Raw genomic sequence first — 22,300 nt, 5'->3', positions numbered from 1 at the left:
AAAAAAATTTTCTAATTCATAAGCTTGATCACTATCCCTTAAAGCTATGCAAGGAAGCACAATAACCTACTCCCTAATTCCAGTATTCTAACTGATGTAGGTAATACAAGCCAGCAAAAAGTGATTGATAAATGGAAACAAAGTAATTGAAAAACCATAGAAATTAGGGAAACTAAAAAGTGGTCAAAAAGCTCTGATAGTCAAGCTGAAGGAGTAAGTAACTTATATCTAACTTCATTTCACCTTCTGATTTACCTTAATTTCGTAATACTGAAATTTTGATGCACAATCCTCATAGAAACTACCCTGGCACATCAAAGCCTTATCTGACTACACATACAGAGTAAAAGATGATGGAATGCTGCTAACCAGATTTATGGATTGTGTTATTTTCTATCAAACAAAATAACTGTTTCAACAGTATTCCAAAATTTCCCTGTATATTTTTTTTTACTTACTGGCTTCTTCTTTAACTTTATCAATTTCTGCCATTAATGACACTTCTTTGTCTACGATGCTAAAAAAGAAAAAAAAAGAAAGAAAAAATAATTTAATTCATGCTAGAACTTCATCAAAAGCTGTAACTACACAGACTTCAGACATTAACAATGGGCAGTTTTGAAATGAATAAGACTTAAAAAATTGAAGCTGAAGAAATACCTAGGCAAGCCAGCTATAAAAAATCAGTGATAATGAGTGTGTGTTGCTTTCCACAAACATCTCACTGGCCTTCCCCCATATCTGCACAGATATGGAAATCAGTCTCATTCAGCACAGCAATCCTCAAATGAGTAGAGTCTTTGTTTGCTAATAAAGCCAGATAGACCACTGCTGCTAGCCAGATTAATACAGCTTAGGTCTCGGCACAAAACTAAGAATGAAACAAAATTAAAGATGGTTGGAATGAGTTCTTTTTCGTCCTTAGAGAAATTTTTGCAAAATATGTCAAGGTAAACAAGAAAATGGTTTGTGATGTAAATAAGCATTAAAGTATCTCCATAACAGAAGTCAGCTTCCTAGCCCTCTAGTCCCTCCAGGACTGGAAGGAGCTTTTCCACTTTTACCTGGCCTTCCTAAAGGAATTGTGTGCCTCTCCATTTACAAATGCCTGGTGTGCAGTCCCTGACAGTGCTTATAAGCTGTCAGAGTGCAACTGATCAGGTGGGTCTGCTGAGAGCAGACAGGACATGTGCTAAGTTGGTCCCACTATGAATGCAGTGACGTTGTCCAGGGGAGTAACATCTCTGCAGAATGCTCTCCAGGGAACAGTGCTCTGGCATGCAGTTCTGTTTTCCCCTCACTAAATTATTCTTAAAGTTAAGTTCACATGTAATAAACAGCACCAACATTAGTGTTTGTGTTTGCATAAGTGAGTAAATTCAAGCAGCTGAAGGAGAAATTTCAAAAAGTAGGTCAAACACCAGGAGTACATCTAGGCACACACTCAAGGGAAGAGTGGAGCTCTCAACCCTGTTAGTAAAATCAACCTTAAACATTAGCTTTTGGACCCAGTGAAGACACTGAACAGGCTTCTACATGTGAACAGGCTTCTAGTGAAGGAAGATGTTATAGAAAACTTAAAACCAAAACATTTGTCTAGATCATCCTTAGCAAGAAAGAGAAGACCCTGCAGAGTTCAGCAGGCAGTAAAGAGAGACAGAAACTTAGAGAAATATTGACAGGTCCTTAATTAAAACAGGGAATGATTGGTGAGCAGGCAGTGTGGGGAACACATGGCAAACACACAGCTGACAACCAAACATTCACCAGCTACAACATGTTCAAGTGCCACTCATCCTTCCTTGAAATCCTCCAACCGACCTCACAAATTTTTTTTTGTTTTGTTTCATACACAGAAACAAGACTAAAATTATAGTTTTAGCCTGCCAGATCAATTTAGTGTGACCTACCCACCACAGGAAATAAAACAGCAGGGCTTTTTTACGGTAGAGCAAATCAGTTAAGAGGTAGTGACAATGGAAGGACACAATTGTTCCAGTTGGCACTCAACACTCTCCAGGCATTAAGCATTAAGCTTGAATGCCAAATAAGCAGGTGATGACTCCAGCTTGCTAATCTAAACAGTCATAGCTTCTCAGAATTAATCTATTTTCAATTAGCTTTTGTAACTACACGGTTTAATAAACTTCCTTGACTTTCACAACAGGTGGCTGAAACAAGTCTTTTAAGTTCTTACCTATTTCTATCCTCCACAAAGAGAATCTAGTTATCTTTATTACTTTCTCTTAAATTTAAAAAAAAAAAACCTGCAGATTTTTACTTTTTCTGTCTCTGTTATCAAAGTGTCTCCCTAGTGCACTACACAGGTTATATAAACAAACTTTTGTCTGGAAAACATTCAAGCAACAAGGTCACAACAGCAGAACTCATCAGAAGAGTGTTTTAGTGCAGCTCTTTCCAGGATTGTCCTCTCTGCACTCCAACAACAGATCCTTAGTAAACCAGTGGCCCCATACATTTTATTTTGATGCCAAATAAAACCACTTTTAATACTAGAATGAAAACAAGGCCATAGCAGTCCTGTATTCATCTTATAGTCATGTCTTATCTGTTACTAGACAGTTTTCCACTCCTAATGTTTCATTTTGGTCTCTGACGAACATTTTAGGAAAGTGTTTGTATGTTGTAGCAGTAGAGAACAGGACTGATGAATTTAAAGAACAACCATCTGAGTACTTCCTTTCCAGCTATAAACTAACATTGGAAAAAAAATAAAGAATAATACAACAAAGAAACTGTTTGGTGCCTTTGTCCACGTCAGAAACTACGTTTCTTTAACAGACAGATCTTGAAAATGTTTTTCTTCCCTGAAGACTATGCAGCTGTACTAATTTGTATCAGCAGAGGACATGCCCTCTCTCTCTTGGCTAAAGAAAAGGAAGATTAATTTTCATCTGGAAATGTACAGCCACATTTCTCAGCTTGGAAACCATAAACTGCCATGTGTCATATATGGGGAAAGTTAATGTTTCTTTAGAAATGTCCTAGGCCAACCAGCAACAGAAAATGCAAAACAGAGCAATACTGCCTCCAAGAAGAATTTATCAAAGTTATAAACAAATGAAAACAACAGACAGAAAACTGGAAAAAAACCCTGGCCTGGGGGAAAAAAAAAAAGACAAATGACAAATACAGAGAGAAATCTTAATGCTAACATATAGAAGGAGAAAGGACAAAAGCAGTGTGGAAAAATCAATGGTTGTCTCTCATTCCTGCAAGTATCCCATTGTTTTCATGAGAAGGTCTGACAGTCACTTAAACTGAACATCTCCTTAACTTCGGAGTTCTACCATTTTTAATGCACTTTCTGGAAAAATGCCCTACTCAGCCTTAAAACAGTGATTGTGATTTGACCACAGCAAAAGCGTTACTGAGAACTGCTCGAAGCTCAGCGCAGCAATACCTCCCAGGAAAGCATTTTCTTTTAATGCTTCTTAGTGTCATGTGGCACTAAAATGTTGTATCAAGTTGGTACACTCCAGTGCACAGTCTGCAGCCATTGGTGTGCTGTGGAGAACTGGACACTGAGTGCTACAGGAACTTCCTGCACAATCAGGTATCATCAGATTTGAGCTCTAGCAGAGCAAGGAAGAGAATGCATTTCAGATCTAAAGACACCTGAGGGAAAACATTCTGCTAATTTCTTGCTCTCCAGTTATGTTGTTTCTCTTAGGTTTTCTATAGCTGTTTGGAACCAGGTTTAAAATCGTGAATGTATTACTTTAGCTGATGTTCAGAAGAGTTCACAATCCTGTCAATTTTTTCTGATTACTCTGAACATTAAAAATCTGAAAGGCATGGCTGAAGCCATGCCTTCTCCTTACCTTGAATGTCAATATCAACACCTGAACATATTTCCACATACTATTTGAGACTCTGGTGACAAACATACAACTCAGAACTACTTCTTTCTTGTACCTGAATCCATGCCCTAATCATCAGTCCATGGGTTCCCCTGCTGTAGCAGACCAAACACTGGGGCTCAATTCCCCCCTTCACTGATCAGACTCAAGACAGATCTGAATCAAGTGAGCCTTATCTCTCTGACTCTATGACTCATGATATAGAAAAAAACAGAGTAACATTACTATCTCTTTCTTTTCTGTCTCCCTTCACCACACCTGTCTCCTAAAAGGACTGATTCTTCCTTTTCTTACCCCTCACGTTTTCAGGATCAGGACCTGGGTAACAAACTTGAGCTACCAGATCATATCACTGTTCACAACAGGTCAGTACCTGCACTTTGGAGCTCAGGATTTAGCACTGTTTGAGCTTAATATCCAGGTGAAATTTTGAAGTGGGGCTCAGGAATGAGACAATTTTGTTGAGGGAACAGGGCAAAGCAGAGGCTTAACACAGAGGACATGCAAATGAGGCACAGCCAGAGCCTGTGCTGTAGAGATATGAGATGCAGCAGGAGAGACAGCAGCTCTCTAGGAATCATTTTGCTGAATGGATTTTGAAGGCAAAACCAGAAGTAGCCTATTCCTGGTCAAATGAAAAGAACTCATGCCTTGGCCTTACAGAGGCTGGCAGTATTCACACTAGGGTACAATGGCAAAAGAGCTGCAAGTGCCAAACTACAATGAGCTGCTGGCACAGCAATGATAGGGGAAAATTATGCTGACAGCTGCCTCATTTCACAGTTTTGTACTCAGAACAAATTCTGAATTTGTTCTGACATTAGTGAAACAAAATAATCTTCCCCTAGTTTACAGCATGAAATCCAGTATTTGCACAGTGCTAAAGAAAGGATATTTTCAGTCAGCTGCAATACCTCCAAATTCCACTAAAATGATTAAAGTTATTAGTGCCTCTTGAGAAAAGCTGCTTCAGATTGCCAGGCTGACTGATTTATAGCTTTACTGATGAGAATCATAAGGTTTCCAGATGACCAGAATCTTCTTTTTCCTTCTGCCTCTTCTAGGCATTATGACAAACCTATTGTGCTTGAAGAGATGAGGAAATAAAAAGGTGAAGCTGCCATGGAGGCAAACATGCTGATGCAGCTCTCAAAGGTAAGTCCCAGCTGCATGGCATAGAAGTTACTGTTAAGCAGAATTCAAATGAGTCCTTTCATAACCCTGTTAAACCCCTCAAAATGCCCATTTTCTCCTTGGGGCATTTAATAAGCTTTATGCCCCCTGAACCAGCTTTGTGCACATTTTGAGAATGTTCTTCTGGAGACTGAGGAACAGTGTAGGCTGTGGCATCCTGAATAATTGCAGCAGAGCTCTTCATCTGGAAGGGGGAAGAGTTGTTCTTTTCTGGGCATCCTCTGGGCGCTGTTTCAGCTGGAGAGCTGCTGAACACTGAGGTACAATTTGAACCCTTTTTCATGAGGGAGTTAGAGTAGTGAGACACTGTTAGAGTCTGACAGTTTAGGCATCAACAAAAATACAACATACTCCAATGATGCTGCTCTGTCAACACTTTGGAACAGACCCCAGCAGCTCCTTGAAGCTGTGCTGATTGACAAACTGCTGACAAGCCCATGCAAGTTTGAGGGATGTTAGTGCTGTTACTGTCTCTGCTGTATTTGAGCTAAGGTTACATTCAAATTCATGAGATGGTCCTGATAAGCTCTGCTTTAATATTATGCTTTTTGTCTTGCACATATTTCCCTTCTAGCATGAACGCACTTGACCCACAGGCATCGTGAAAAGACAACTGATAAGAATCTCTAATCCAATTGTGTATTTCACAAAAGGATCCTGCACATCAATCCAAAAACTAGAACTGTCCCTGTCAAACTTCTGGCACAAGAAGCTAGAATGATGTGATGAGAATGTAAATTTAAAGCCCAATCACCTGTACTAGGTGATTATAAGTGTTAAAGGATTACTGGCTAGCCATGCTACTTTGTAAATGGAGAAATGATATTTCTAGTTTTCTTTATATTAATAGGAGACATACATATATTGTAGAAAATACCTGTAGGACAAGCTGGTACATTACATATTTTGCAATGTTTCAGTAGATTATATTCTTCCAGTATTAGCTCAATATTATTTAAATGTTCACAATGCTTGAAGGTTATTTGATTACCATATCAGCAAATGCACAATGATTACACAGCAAACCAGATTACATGAATTTTCATTCTGATCACTAGTACACTCTGACAATAAGAAGATAAACAAAAGACAGCATAAATAAATTCACTGAAATTCTTCCCTCTGCAGAGCACAATCTAGTAGAACTGAAAATGCCCAAAGGCTTTTAGTTATTCACGTTCATTTTGTGTAATTTTTTATCTACCTTCACTAACACTGTTTTCTTCAGCAGCCAACCCGCACAGTGTGATCTGGTAAATGCACCATAATTAAAGGCCTATTTGCAATTTTCTTTTAAGAACTCTTTACAAACAATTAGAAATTCATTGCCTCATCACAAAAACCTGTTTAAGCTAAAAACTGACATGGAAAACATTTTCCTGAAAGCACATTTCTAAATTTTAGTTATTTAGAGATGAAGGCATCATCTCACAATTTGGCAGTTTTAACAATGGTGACTATGAGTTGCACCATGGCTTGTCAGCATCCCACACATTTTTACACAAAGTTGTAAAGTATTTCTTTCCTCTTCTGAGTTTCAGTTCTGATCTGATTCCTGAGGTATCTGCACACCTTACTGGTTAAATATTTTAGCCTAAACACACTACAGCAAGGACAAGACAGTTGTTGAGCTCCTGCTACAGAAAAGAAGTAACTTTCTCAAAAGCACATTGGAAAGTCACCTTAAAGAAAGGTCTGGCTTTTTGGTGTAATGTCAGTTGAAGTTTTTCAAGATAATTATTCTCTTTTTGTGTTTAGTAAGCTAGAGTTCTCATTAGTCTGACAACTGTGAGATCAGAAAGGAGATAGTCACCTCTCATCCTCAATGACATGTACAAAATCAAGAGTATAGCTTCAAAACCTGTGTTCTGTGTTTTACTGAGGATGACAAACACACCCATGAATGACTGGGAGGGAAGAGGGGACACACAGCACCAAAAAATACGGACAACAGCTAAGAAACAATGTAATCCACCTTTGAATCTCACCTCTTTAATCTGGCTTTACAAACTTGTTAAAAAATACCATGATGAAGAAAGTAATTGTAAAAGATAAAGAGGTCAGAAGAGGGACTTGTGTATCTCATTGAAACATAACTCCCCCCAGTTCCAAGAACTCTGTCTGTTCTCTCCACTAATGCACAGCAAGGGCAATCCCAGACTGCTGGAGGTCGTGAGAAGAGCGCCAGCACAAGCTCCTCTCCCAGTGCTGCAGCTCTCCAGGCAGGTGCCCAGCCTGGGGCCAGAGCTGTTGGATCAGGTTCTCCCAGACCACCCAGGCAGCAGGGCCAGAGCCCAGGGGCCTTGGTCAAAGCTCTTCTCTTTGGAAGTACCTGAAAACCCAGCGGGGCCAAGGAAACCGGAATGCAAGGAGATTATTTTTATCTTCCCTGTGCTGACAAGGTTAAGGACTGGATCGCGTGACTGATGGGCAAACATCACAACAAACTGCAAGATTTGACTGGACTTAAGAAGCATAAGGACTACCAAAGGTTGGCTGTCAGACAGATAGAAACCTCAGAAGAACTGCCTGGAAAGGGAGAGAAAAACAGCACAGAACTCTGTTCAGTGTAAAGCAATACTATTCCTGGCCTTTCCAGCCATCTGCCCATCTCCAAACAACCACAGCACAAACAGGCAGCTCTCATCTGGCATCACTGATTTTGGGCTAGGGGTGACAGAAAGCCATAATCTTTACAGTTTTCCAAGTAGGGGTTCCAGAAAGGGGCAACTGTGTTCTCACTGTTCTGCAGCTGAGCACTGGCACCACTGCTCACTACCCCACACTGAGTCAGTACAGACACAACTATGTAAGAACAGAAATAATTCTGTTTACATTACTTCTTCCCCCATTCAACCACTGCTCTGCTTTACTTAGAAAACAATATGAAAACTTCTTTATTTTTCCCAAACATACAGCACATGCTCCCTAATTGTTACCCTGAATCTATTTTATTATATTTTTAAACTGTCAGTATTGCCAAACTCCATCTTCCCAGCACTATGTCAGAATAATTTTTTTATCTAGTCTATAGTAAAGCTTTCAACTACTTTTTCTTCACTCCAAAAACTCAGTTGTTTTGATTTTCATGCTCTCTATACAACACTGGACATATCAATATGTACAAAAGAGTAGAGAAGCTTGAATTTATGTGGTTCAGTTCCACATGCAGTGTAATTAAACCTGGTTCTTACTGTTTTCTATAGACCATTTGTGGCTGGCAGCAGACCATATGGGCAAGTAGCAGATGTTCCCTTTTAGTTTTCCATATGACTGTATGAATGCCCAATATGTGAAAATTATTTTCTGGCAAGAGGTGTTATGGGGAACTGTGGCTCCTTTTGTGCTCTACACATTTCACTCAGATTTCCTGGGGCTCTCCTTTTATTCCAAAGATGGTTATTCAGTCTCTTGGTGGAAAAGGAGTGAGAACACAGCTAATGCATGCAGGTTTTAAGCTTGGCAACAAATGTCTCAAGTGCACTCTAGTGAGAGGAGAGTTCATTTAGCTTTTTTAACCTTCCCCTGCAACTTAAAGACTGTTTGGTAGCCTTCTTTTCTGTGCCCTACACTACCATGGGACATGGCTACACTCTGATACATTTTATATCGAAGCAGTAAGAGAAGCACCTCATGTTCTCACTGACACCAAGGTATTCCTGAAAACCATACAGCAAAGCTGAATGCAACAATGACAAATACTGAATCAAGAACTACTATCAAGAAGATTCCTCTCCCAATTTTCAGGCCCATGTGAGCCTGAGGAACACTGCCCTTCAGCTCACTTGGCCAAGTGCTCTCACAGCCTTGGGAATGCAATGCCACAGAAAGCCCAGCAACAGCAGGGGTGACCAGAGTGCTGGATCACAGCAGGAGCACAATCCACATGAGACTGCAAAAGACTTCTTGTGGGGCTAAGTGCCCTGCCTGGTCCAGCCCATGGCTTGTAAAATGCTATAGAGTCTTTTGGCATGAAAAGAGTACAACAGCTTGCTGTTGCAATAAATGCAAGCTGTTATCACTTTTTCTGAGCACACAGAGAAATTACTCCAGTTACCAGAAACTTCAGTGAGGCTCTTCAAGAAAGAGGAAGTGAGCCCAATGCAATGTTTTTAAATAAACATCTTTCTGGGATTGTTATTTGCCCCATTTTACTACAAAGTCAAAACTGAAGTAAGCATTGCACTTTCCCCCCAAGCTTTTACAAGGTTCACAGCACATCTGCTCCCTAGCACTGTTTTTCAGATTGTGGGAGGGTATGCACTATTTTACCAGATAGGTGACTTTTTAAATAGCAGCATATTACATGTTCAGGTGTAACTTCCCTATTGGCTGGGTCAAGCTGTGAAATACTGAGCCAGAAACATGGATTTTCACTGGCAGCTATCACTCAATAGTTTCTGCTGTTAAAAGGAGCAGTTCTTGTGAATATTTCTGCTGAAGCTTTCAGGACATCTTAGGCCACATGTGCTATTCATTTAACTCCATAATAATAGTTTCATTTATGTCTGGAAGTAGGAGGAAGACACATGATACTATCTTTCCATTCTTCATTCTTTCTGTGATTGGTAAAATAAGGAAAGATTAAAAAAAACCAAAACAGATAATCAGAAAGTAAAAACTATTACTCAGTCTTGCAATGCAGTTTTGATTCTGACCTTGATAGCAAAAAAGGACACAAAAGTGGTATTATATCCTATTATCAAAGGAAGAAAAATAAACCCAAAAGAGACAAATTAGTATGTGTTTCAGCATTCAGCTGCAACGCAAGATAAAAGCTTCTGACTTCATTTAGTTTCACTAAAACCCCTTAGGTGGTGACAGCTGTGTGTAACAGGAAGGGGTTACAGTACTGAGCTCATTCCTGGCAGTTCTGTACACAGACAGCACTTGGTGGCTGCTGTATCTGCTGTCCATCTCAACCAGCCCACACTCCTGCAGGAACTGGGAGAGGAACTTGGAAAAAGCCTTGGAATCACAATCACAATGGAGACCTGACATCATGCCCTTGCTTTGGCCATTCCATAGCATTCTGGGAGCAACAGTGTAGCTGAATTCCTTAATTTTTTTCATGATAAGTTGACTGTGTCACAGTGAAAATCCACACCAAAGGAGAGTAATGAATATGTTCACTTAAAATCTTATCCTCCTGCTAGCACTGGGGATGTTTTGTTCAATTCTGGAGCAAGGAATCTCCCATGTAAATAACACACACGAAACCCTGCAGCTCAGGAATACAGTGTGTTCCTTGTATGAGGTCTGAAGCTGCATGTATCACTGGTTCGGGTGATTTCTACCTAAATCCAGTAAATCTACAGCAGTTGTCAGGGAGTTTTTGGAAACAAGGCATTAAAACAACCGCGCCCATCTTCCTCAAAGTTTAGGCCACAAGATCATAAGAAATATCACAGAACTCTCTTTAATTTTAGCAAAGAAGGTGTTAAGTCAGGCAGTTTACTGTTTAAACAAAAAAAAAAATCTACTTCATTCATTTGAAGAAAAACCTAAACGTTAGACTTATGAGCTGCCAAAAGCAACACAGCCAGCACTGAGATTTCCATAAACATCTCCTGACATTGTACTGTCCTCACTGCAATGTTATGCTGAGGCACAAATATTCAGACCACAGATCTGTTAGATTCTAGAGCTTCCAGCAGACTCCACTTCAATAATTTAGGCATTGAAGCTGGTAGAAGGCAAAATGAAATGAAGCCTATTGAAAAGTTTTCCAGGCTATTTTCATAATTTTAAGTGCAAGCATTTACAAACTCTTTTGTATTAGGCTTTACTGGTTTGCAAACTAAAATATGAATACATGAAAAATGAAGAATTTAATTTCTGAACTTACTACCTTCCTGCACCTTTAGATCATGACAGAATTCTAAGTCTGTTCCGTGATCAGAGTGACAATTGCTTAAAGACTGAATTGCCTGTGACTATCAGCAGCCAAGGTGAGACATGTGATGTAAGATATTTTTAACACTGCTATCAAAAATAAAAAAATGAGTGTGAACTACTCAGCAAATGAGATCCAACTATAGTTTCCTCAGAGAAAAGGTCCCCTCTGAGAACTACCAAAAAAAGGTGGAAGGAGTTGATGAACTCCGCTCAATTTTTCTATCCCAACAATTTTATTACTACATGTAAGTTCATAAGTAAAAATCACTGTAATGGCCCCAGAACAATCCTGACAACATTACTGAGTTTAGTACAATGGGTGATCACAGCTCACATTTACTGGAGAAACAGAAACACAGCTCTCCCTGCTATACAGTAAAGTACACTGGGGGCTCAGTGAACCAGAATCTTCCCCAAAATCAGCTCAGCAGCACTTGGATTTTCTGCCCATAGAGAAGTGGAGCCCCAACGGCCCTAAAGTTACTTTAGATGCATCTTTGAAGACAATGAATACACCACTGAAGTCCAAAGTTAAACTTCTGCCAATACTACTGCTCTTTTATAAGATATGTTCATAAAAATACTGACAAATACTGTGATTGAATTAAAGGGGAAAGGTTTTTCACTCTTCTGATTTGTAACCAAGTATTGCACCTTTTAACATGATTTCTTCTTTTTATTCCAACACTGTCTAATACATAGGTTTTATATAACACCTATGCTTAATCAAGGCTAAGCGAAACTCAAAGCAGGAAATACTTTTCTATGACAAGAATATATCAAATATGCAACTTGCTACTGTAGCAATTATCTGCTGTAAGTTTTCAAAGGGTGTAGGTATACATGCTAAAGATCAGCAGTAATCAAAATTATAATGAAAAAATAGATTAAAGACATTAAAAAAATGAGGAAAAAGAATGAACTAGAGATGCAAATTGGAAGTTAAATGACGGATGGGAAACTTAGAAGGAACTATGAGGGAAAATTAAGAGAACAATGGTAGGATAAGAAGCAAAGATGATGGGACCTGAAGAGACAGTAAAGGACTGTCTGCCAAAGGAGGTAAGATCAAAGATGCAGTGAAGAAGTGACTTCAGAAAATCACAGACAGGATATTTAGAATAGCTTTCATTTGTTTATATGTGTTGCCACTGAATCTGATACAAAAGAATTAGGTCAAGATGGATAATTAAGGAGTAAAAAAATATGAGTTTTTTTCAAAGAACTTTATGTATGTATACAATATATGCATATATTACTTCCTGGTTGGTGAGGAGTGTCATTACTTAATGGCACCATGGGTTTTTTTAAATGAAACCAAATGCTGCAGACAAAGAGGGTGTCAGTGACCCCTCCCCACTAATACCAGTGGCTTAATTAGTCCCTTTTCTAAGTGGAGCTGATGGATCCCTGCAGCTGATTTACCTACCAGCTGTGTAATTCTGCAAAAGCAGCTTTGATCTTCTTCACTGAATTATCCACTTCCTCTTTGATCATCACACGATATCTGGTTAGAGAAACAGTGCAACGCTGCAAGTCTTTTACTGACTTTTCAATGTTTGGCCCTAAAATAGAAAACAAAAATTGCATGGTAGTCAGAAAGTTGGTTTTAGTTTTTCTGAATGAGGCACCAGGAATAGTTCAACATATTATTTTCCCAGATTAGAATGAAGCAGTTATTCTACTGAAGTTCATAAATCCAACTTTTTCATAGTCCCTCCCTGGTGCTCTTCAGTTTCTAAACATGTTTGTTGAAATGCATCCCCCAAATCAAATAAATACTAGGAAGGCATTATTAGTTCCAATTATTCAGTTTAATATGTTAAATAGAGCATAAATGGTTTAACTCATTTTGTTATAATTCTGCTCGTGCTTTCCAACACATCTCTTTTTAACTTATTTGAATTCAGAGTATTTTTCCTGGAGGCCTCAGCTGTTTCTGACCTCAGAACACAGGAACCAGAGACCAAATTTACCTCTTTTTTTGACTGAATCATCTGTCTTTGTTTCAAGCTGGGTTGACACACTGGGTGATTTAACTGAGGAAGATTTTGACTTTGGCCTGCCTACGTTACACTGGAGCTGAACTGATGACTGAAGGGGCTCATGCTGCTCTACTCCATTCACAGTCTTTGGGTTTGATTCCACAGATACTCTCTGGCGCTCTCGTTCTCTGTCTGCAAGAAAGCATTAAGGAAGAAAACAGGGAGTTGTAAGATTAAGAAAGGTATGAAGCCCTTACTGTTAAGTCAGAATGTCTTTATGGCGTTCTCCTGGCACACATTCTACAGAACCTCACAGGCTATGACAACAAATGAAATTGTTTTGGTAATTAAACACTAATTGGAACACTTCCTTATTTCCACAGTGTATAAAAGAAAATCTCAAAAAAAAATCAACTCTTTCCTGCCAATGGGGAAAACACCTCATAACATAAAAAGCATGCTACCAATTATAGTATTTGCCCAAATATGCATATATATAGCACACAAAAAAATATTCCTAATTTTACTAAAAGCATTTTAAAAGCACTGACTAAACATTCCTACCTGAAATACTTACCTTGCCTGACTACAGATTTCTATCAAAAGCTGCTGCTAAGAGGAACCAAGCAGGAAATGAACGTATGTCAAAGATTAGGCTCCTGGATTCAACAGCTTCAGAGGGATAAGATAACAATGTCTGAGTCTGTTTGGCTGCCACAAGACAACCTGGTTTCCTCTTTCCAAAACTTCAAAGGAATTCGAGATACCAGCATCATAACAGAGGAACAAGCAGCCAAAGCATGACTGTGAAAACTGACAGGCAAGGCCAGCTATTACTGCCACTGTGAATTTTAGTATAGGAAACAAGCATAGAAAGTGATTTGTTGTGTTAACTCATTTTTCTAATTTTTGTACTCACTTCAATGATTCTTCATTCTGAGATGCTTTTTATGCATCACTTTATTCAACTGATAATGCATGGTGTCTGTCAAATTAACAGCTGGATTACAGCCCATGGAATGGGACAAACACTGCTGGGATTGAGGGATATCACATGGACAGGCACAGCATATCAACTAGTGACTTCTTTCTGCCTGGGCATTAGGATAGGTGGAAAGCACATCCCGGTATATTTAATGGCAATCATGTAACACCAGAGGAAAAAGGAGGAACATCAGTGCTCTCATTTTAAATCAGCTTTTAAAGGCCTTAAAAGGTTGAATCCAAAACCAGAAAAGATACCTTGCATGAAACAGTATGTAAGTAAGGAATAAAAGAAGTCAAGGTAACCTGTGAATCTGTGAAACCAAGAAACACCAGCAATGCAGTGTGAACACATCAAAGGTTTGATGCCGATGCCGGTCTCGCACACACTGAGGAATGCTCCCCTGAGAGAAGCGCCACTAACCCTGTTCACCCCTGGCTGCATCTCACCCTAGTGCAAATAGAACATTCTTTATAAATCAAGGCTGCCCTTGCTACCATAACTCTAACAGCTAATTAGAAACCAGCAAGCTATCAGCTGACCTATAAAGAAAGGCCAGCACTTTTGAGGTTCTGTCCCTAAGATGTGATCTTCTGAAATTTGTTGTTAATGTGCATAACTGTTTTTACTGCATTTAATTAGCAGCTTTGGTACACTTGTCAAGACAAATTACAAACTTGACAGCCTAAAGAAGGTCACCTAGAGCAACAATTATACTCTAAATAAAACTTTTTGATCATCTTTTGTCTGCAATATACTTTGACTCTTTTTCTTCCAAAACTACACACAAGCTACTTTAAAACCCAGCAGAAAGATGACCAACATAGGCTAGCAAACAGTAGTTTTGTATGCTGCAAATGAACTTTCAAATTTGACTGAAGACAATCACCACAACTAAAAATAGATTGAGAAAGTCTGCAGCAAGTCTCTGAAGACTCATACCAACTAAGACATATGTATAACAAAATCTAGGAATCAAAGTCTCTGTCAAATACCTGCAAGAGAAGTCAGAAGTCTGGATAAGAGTAGCTGCAAGTAAACTTTTACATGGTTCAGTACATGGTGGCTTGGAACTTCAGCAGTAATCTATCATGTGACATCTGCTGTATTAACAGTCAAGTATGACCACACCTGCCAGTCAATGGCAGCAGCCCAGATTAACTTGCTCTGAAATATGCTGAGCTGCCATTTTCAAAATGAGCGCTTTATCTTTTTGCAGCAGCTTGCCATTCAATACCTTTCAAATCAAGTGAACCTCATAGATTCTTTGGTTGAAGGAAGAAAAAAGCTCTATGTCCCTGAGATATAAACAGGAAGTTTGAAAGATTCCTTAAAAATCTTGCTACATGAAAAGTAAGTAGGGAAGAGGTCAGGATCTGATTTTACCAAGAAAAAGCAATAGCATGGCAAGACAGCACTAAATATCCTTTCAGTGCATTCACGCTGCTTCTTTACAAGGCCATACACAGCAAGCGTAACAGCAAATAAAGATGTCTAAGAAAAAGAAAGATAGGATAATGACAAGAAATAAGCATACCTGAACTAAAGGCAAATAGCCAAATGTTTCCCTCCCTAATTTTCTATGGAGAAATGCTGAGTCCTCCCTTCTGGCTCTTGAAGTTCCTTCCAGGCTGCCAGGATTTTATGGCTCTGAAAGTCCTCACAGATTGGGAGTTGGTAGAGGCAAAGCTTAAACCTCATGTTCCTCATGGGGAGGAAAGTATTAGGGACTCTCAGCAGACACCTATGATCCTTCTGAGCTGTGAGCCCTCTGAAGGAGAAGGCGAAATGACTACAGTAACATTCATTTGATAGGGAAGGAACCAAAACAAACAAGGCAGACAAGGACAATACAGAGGAGATTACAACACAAGAGAGAGCAATAGAAAACAAGTGCACTTTGGACTCACTTCAGCATTTCACATTGCTTCAGAAGAATCTGTATGACTTGCTCAGAAGCTGCAAGGGCACAGCTGCTGGCCCCTGAAAATCCTGATCACTTCAGCACAAATGTAATAATATGAATATAGATGGCTTTTGACCCTAAGAAAGTAGTTATTATACTGACTGCAAAGAAAAGGATACTAGTGCAACTGAAAGTGAAGAAGAAATTCTTTTCTTCTCGCTATTAAAAAAATTGCCAGGAAATTATTTTACTATGTAAGGGGAACTTGAATATTAAAGTTTCATTCAATATTCAGTACTCTATTTCCTTTCTTTTCTGCCTTTTGTTTGAAAGCTCTCTCCCCCTTGTTACTGAAACAGAAAAGATGTGTTTAAATTGAAAAAAAATTGTAAAGCTACCATAATTTCTCATTTGCCACTTGCAAAAGCAAAGAAAAATTTCAAGATACTTTTTGCACTTTATATGTACAACTAACTTGTAACTCTTTCAAAGACAGGAAAAAAAAGCAAGATTCAATCCTACTGACCCATAAAAGATCACTAACAGCACAGATACTCTTCTCACATTCTGTACCCCCTAGAAAACACTCCCCATGCAAAGGCAATTCAGTCTACATATTTTTATTTATGCATGTATCATTTCAAAAAATGCTACTCTAAGAAGTCTGATTTATACCACAAATGTTTGTGTCTTGAAAAATAAGTGGCAAAAATGCTTTTAGTATTATGGAAATGCAGAATTTTCTGGCTTACAGCATATTTTATCCAAAGTTAAGTGGAAGTCTAGCAAGGGCTGGGAGCATATTTCAGGTTCTTAGTGAGGCATCAAATTTTTAGGACAAAATTTCTTGGTAAGTAGTTTGTTTGGCTGCTATAGGCTGCATAGTCTTCATTTAATTAACCAGAGGCTGGCACCACTAAAGTAATCTGAAAGCAGCAGATAATTCATTTTAGGACAATTATTACTTTGGCACATTCCGTTAAAATGGGGTTTAAGACCTGTATTTGTAACCATGGAAAAAGGGATTTCAAGCAAAATTCTTAAGGCACAGGAAGAAAATACTAACAGCAGAAATAATCCAGGCCTATCAAATGTCTGAAATGTGAAGAGCTGAAGAAACAGTACCAGTACTGACAACAGTTAAATATGAACTTTATGAACTTGTGGGCAAAAGCCTTCACAGAGCTTCTGCCCCAGAGCAGTGAGCTTCTTCACACTGGTGTTGGTATAATCATAACTGTACTTACCACAGCGAGGAAGAACTTTCTGTGTTACTGCCCCTCCCAGTTTCAGAAATGGTAACTAGATAAATAGACCCTGTGAGAAACTAAGTGCATGTACTAAAAGGCTATCAGAGTGGCTCTCCACATCACAAAGGCCCTCCCTTCCCTGCTAAGAAAAGCCAGTGGAGCTCTAGCCTGTGTAGGAGAGATGAGAAAAAGAAAAAATGGACTAGTTCGGACTAAGCAAAACAGAAATCCAGTAATATGCCAAAAACTCAGTGCTCAGACAGCTTTACCCCACATGAGGGATTTAATAATTTTGCTAACAATTTGACACTCAAGCCATTTTCTAACACTGCATTCTTTTATATTTCTACCTGCAATATTCTGTATCAGCTGGGCTGTCTATAGGAGAAGAAAGACATTTTGCAAGGAAACATACTGAAAGATGAACAGTGCGCAGATATTAATCTACTGGCATGACACTGATAGTTATGTGCATTATTTCTCCACAAAAACATCTCTACAACATCTTCATGGCAATAAAAATACCATGCCATGGTATTTATGTTAATTAAGGCTTGGCTACTGCCAGTTGAAAAGGTGCTCTCTGTCAGATGAACTGACCTCTGATTTCTGGACAGTCCAGTGCTGACCCTACAAATCCAGAGCCTTTGTTCTCAGGAGAAGTGGTTTCCAGTTTCTGATTGGCAGAACCACGGCCAGAGTTGTCCTTAGAGCATCCGTTCATATGGCTGTCATTTATTTGCTGAGGCTCTTGGGATGCCTTCTCAGGTCCATTATTCTTGTTTTTAGGATCTTTATTGCCTTGGTGCTGTTTAGATTTGCTTCTTTTTCTCCTATTATTCTAAATGGAGAAATATCACAAGAACAGAGACATCACTCAATGCAAATTGTACAAACTCAAAATGCAATCAGTAAATTGAGCACTGTAAGTGGCTGTGAGTATCCAAGATACAGTTTCTTATTAGAAGTGTTTCTGTGCATGAGCTGTTTTGGGATTTGTCCTGTGCTTGCCCAGGGTCCCACATCCAGTACACACATGTGCTGTCCCAGAAATTCGCTCAGAACACTGGGTTTAGTGAGACAATGACAGAAGAATAGGATTAAAAATAGTACATAAATTTGCTTTCAAGTCCTATCTACAGGTGTGAATGAAGTCACCTGTGCTGGAAAAGGCCAAGTACTGACCCAAAGTAGTACAATTCAAGTACAGACAGCTGACAAGTGATTTAAATGCCTTGACTCTAAAGAGCAAGTTCTTACCTTCTTTTTCCCTGTCATATTCCATTCCTTTAGAACCTGAGTTGCACTGCCTAGAGAAAGATAAAACATTTCAGCAAAAGTTCAGCTATGAAAAAGAACCGTGTGCTCATGATCAGTTTCTAGTCTCTTAGCTGAGGAGCATTTCAATTTGTTGTGAATTCTCTTATGTGGGGAGAACAAAATGGACACTGCTGCCTTTCTTCTTCTCAGTTACCTGTTTTGATTTCACTACTTACAATGGATGGTCTACTTGGCACTACTGTTTTTTTATGGACTTCACTGCACAAAGTGATTGTGTGCCTAACTTAAAGCATTAGCATTACACTCAGAAAAATCAACACTCAAATCTCTTGCCTGAAAAGGAAAGTATCTCAGCACCCAGAGTCAACAATGAATATGCTAAATAGTCCACCCTAACTCTAGAGCATCCAAAAGTTTTAAAAACTTTGGGCATGTGTTTTCTATGTGTTACCTGTCATCTTCAGAAGACGTAAGAGTATAAAAAGTAAAGAAATAGCATCCAAAAGAGTAATTTCATGGACTTTTGCATAAAATCTGCATCACACAAACACAGTAAACTTAGGCCTGGCAGAAAAGAATGGTAAAAAATTATACTGAAAAATAATTACAGGTATACTTGAAATTCTGCCTGTCAGCCATAATGAGTTGCTTAGATAAATTTATGGAACAAAGCAGGCAGAGCTTTGGTCAGACCAGTGCCTGCTGCCATGTTAGAAGAAAACTCTTCTCCTTCTAATTAACATCATCATTTTGTTCTCCTGTAGCCTAATGCTGAAAATAGATCTCATGGTAAGCATGCAGTCTGAACTGTCATCCAAACTACTATGGCAGCATCTGCTACAATAATATTTTTAAATGCCAGCAGATTAAAGGTCTTCTGCTTGAATTTAACAACCACTTTACCATCCCTTCACAAATCCAGTAAATGCTCAATTATTTGCCTTTTCAAGTGGATTTCATACTCAGCCATTCTTTCCAATCCTTTCAGCAAAATCTTGATATTAGTATTAAGAAGAATTGCTGTTTTCAGACCACCATGAGTTGTTAACCTGTATTCAGCCAAAGATGTGTGAGGGTATGAGGCTTTCAGATGTACCACAATTACTTTTCTATCACAATAAACCAGATCCAAGATTATCTGGTGAGCCTGCCACACACAACAGGAAAGATTACGTATCTTGCTATGCCAAATCTTGTTAAATTGTGAAAAAACTTGCATGGAATCCATCAAAGCCAAGTTTTATTTGCTAAATAACATGATATACATATAGAAGGCTAAGACAACTTCTATTTCATGTATAACTATATACATATTTACAATTAGTTACACATACACTTATGTACATGTAAGTACAATCCCCTCTCCTAAAGATACCTCATCTTTTGACAGGCACCATGTTTCTGTATCGAGTAATAAACATTTGCTCCCCATTTTACTCCATGCTGCTGAAAATATGTGATTTCATGTGACAGCTTTGGTAACTGTTTTCACAGTAACAACCAAAACCCTTTTTGTGTTGGCTGGTGGTGTCTTTGCTTGGCTTCCCTTCATTTGCTCCCCATTTTACTCCATGCTGCTGAAAATATGTGATTTCATGCGACAGCTTTGGTAACTGCTTTCACAGTAACAACCGAAACCCTTGTGTTGGCTGGTGGTGTCTTTTCTTGGCTTCCCTCAGCTTTCCTGTGAATACTATGCATGCTGAGTTACTTTAGGGATTCATCCAACTAACCTCTCTTTCTTGCAATTGGAAATGCACTAACTGTCCAAATCCCAAAGTCCTCATTTGAATACAACAGTATATTTTCTCAAACACATCTACAAAGCAGCTGAACAGAACTTCTGGTTATGCTTAATTAGGTAAACTACCATAGCAAATAAAACATTTGAACCCTCTTTCATATAAATCAAATTTTATATATATAGAATAGAATTCATAACAGAGATCACCTAAATATCACTCCAGATATGAAGCATAACAGGAAACTAAATTTGAATATTTCTTGATTCAGCAAGCAGCACCTCTGAGAGAAGCACTGCATGGAGGTGGCTCAACCTTTCCACTCAGTATGGCCACCCTAATGTTTTTCACTGCAGGACTTCTCAGCAAGCGTTATTTCAATCTTAGCAATTTTTGTCATTTGTGTGAAAAAAGATTTCAGTTACTCATTCTATCCACAGTGGCAGCTACGTGGATACATATCTTTTCTGCTCATTGCAGACAGTAACAAATATTAGCAATTTTTATATACTTCCTCACAAAGACTTCTGAACAGTAATCATGAAGTTCAAACAAAGGTCATCTGAACTCAGGTATAACAGCTTGCTTTTCTTCGTGATTTTATTGCACTTCTTGCAAAGCTTGTGTTTGCCCTGTTTCTTCCTTACAGCAGGTGATGAAAGAACTTCCTCTTTTGAGAAACCATTGGAAACAATTCCTAAGCCACAAGCAAGCTATGGTAACTTACGACAAAATAAAGTGAAAGCAACTTACTTTCATCAAACACTCCTCCACTACCTTTCCCAAGACATACCTTACAGGAAAACAAAATTATTGTTTTTATTAACTGGATGCATCACACTTCCCTTTTTCTCTGTGTGTGTGTGCACACACAAATGCAATTTCAATACATCCCTCAGAACATAACTGTCTGTGCAGCTGTCTGAAGCAAAAAGAACCATATAGATCTGATGGAAGAATTTGGATACATTTATATATAGTCCAGTTTGCTTGCATCTGCTTTTTGCATATTGGTAATTCCTAGTATATGATGATGCTTTTTGGCTGATACAATTTAGTAAGTTATTCCAAATCAACCCCAAAAATATTTTGAAGTAAAACAGGCATGAATTAAAGAACTTGCTGAGATAGCAAAAATGAGGTATTTTAAAGATATACAGGGCCATTTGAGACCACCAAACTTCTATTATCATTTATGTAACCCCAAGTAACAAAAATTTTGAAGAAGATTGCTCATGGTATGCCATTACTTTTGCAAAAGGTTTCTCACAGATTCTGGTGAAAGTTCAAAATACTTGACTTTATATATTTACCAGGAAAGTGACATTAAAATACAAGTGACCTTTCATTAGAGGTGATCTCATGACGCAAAATACAAACATGGACCCAAGTTTAAATGGCTCAAACTTTCAATGGAGTCTTGGTTCAGCCATTATAAATGTCAAGGCTATTTGCAAAATTCAGATTGAGGTTTGAATGTCAATGTATGCATCAAGTTCAGGGGTTTAGGGGCCTGGTTATGTGCTTCAGAACTATTCCGAATTGTTCTTAGTTATTGTATCTTCAATAGTGAATAATTTCCTGACATATTACTGTAAAAAGCATTAACTTCTATGCAGAATAAAGAAGCAGGTCTGCAGTAAGAATGGCTTCAAGAATAGCAAAGTCAGGTAGAAGAGATGAACAACCATGTCAAACTCATACTATGAAGAAGCAGAGATGCAGCCAGAAGGATCAATTTTTTTAATTAACAATTGTCACACATCAGATTTCAGAAGAACTACAGAATATATTTTCAGCCACTAGAGACAACAAATACTTGGCATGTATTGAATCCCTCCTGCATTAGTGAAAAAGGTACATTGTACTCACCATCCATGAAAGCTTGAACAGCCTTGTCTACATTGTTATCATATTGCTGCAACACCAGAACTATCTCATTATTGCTTTTGTTCGGAACAATTGATCGGATTGCATTGATCTGTAAGTAAAGGAAGACAATCACATGAATTTATCATACTCCTTTAGACTATAAGGTACCTGTGCCAATGCACGTTTATATAAATGCCTCTCACGCTGATGTGCTCACGAGCACACAGCAATGTATCTATCTGCACAAAGCAATACCCATTCCACCCTCATCCAGCCATGCAAATAATGAAGCAATTTTTTCAC

General features: G+C 38.6%; 1 protein-coding gene across 7 annotated transcripts in view; it reads right to left on the bottom strand.

Moving 5' to 3' along the window:
- SPATS2L (spermatogenesis associated serine rich 2 like) overlaps nt 1–22,300 on the bottom strand; it is a 78,738-nt gene that overhangs the window by 9,882 nt on the left and 46,556 nt on the right. For all 7 annotated transcript variants that reach the window (XM_039719146.1, XM_039719648.1, XM_039719232.1 and 4 more), the window contains 6 exons: nt 21,998–22,106; nt 18,363–18,412; nt 17,703–17,943; nt 12,953–13,153; nt 12,406–12,541; nt 459–517 (listed from right to left, as the gene is read on the bottom strand). In XM_039719146.1, the coding sequence (XP_039575080.1) occupies nt 459–517; nt 12,406–12,541; nt 12,953–13,153; nt 17,703–17,943; nt 18,363–18,412; nt 21,998–22,106 (796 nt within the window). The remainder of the gene's footprint in view (nt 1–458; nt 518–12,405; nt 12,542–12,952; nt 13,154–17,702; nt 17,944–18,362; nt 18,413–21,997; nt 22,107–22,300) is intronic.

This window comes from Passer montanus, unplaced genomic scaffold (assembly GCF_014805655.1).
Source record: "Passer montanus isolate IOZ18808 unplaced genomic scaffold, ASM1480565v1 scaffold1, whole genome shotgun sequence".
Taxonomy (NCBI): domain Eukaryota; kingdom Metazoa; phylum Chordata; class Aves; order Passeriformes; family Passeridae; genus Passer; species Passer montanus.
The sequence above is the reverse complement of the archived record's forward strand: the minus strand, read 5'-3'. Positions and strand labels throughout refer to the sequence as shown.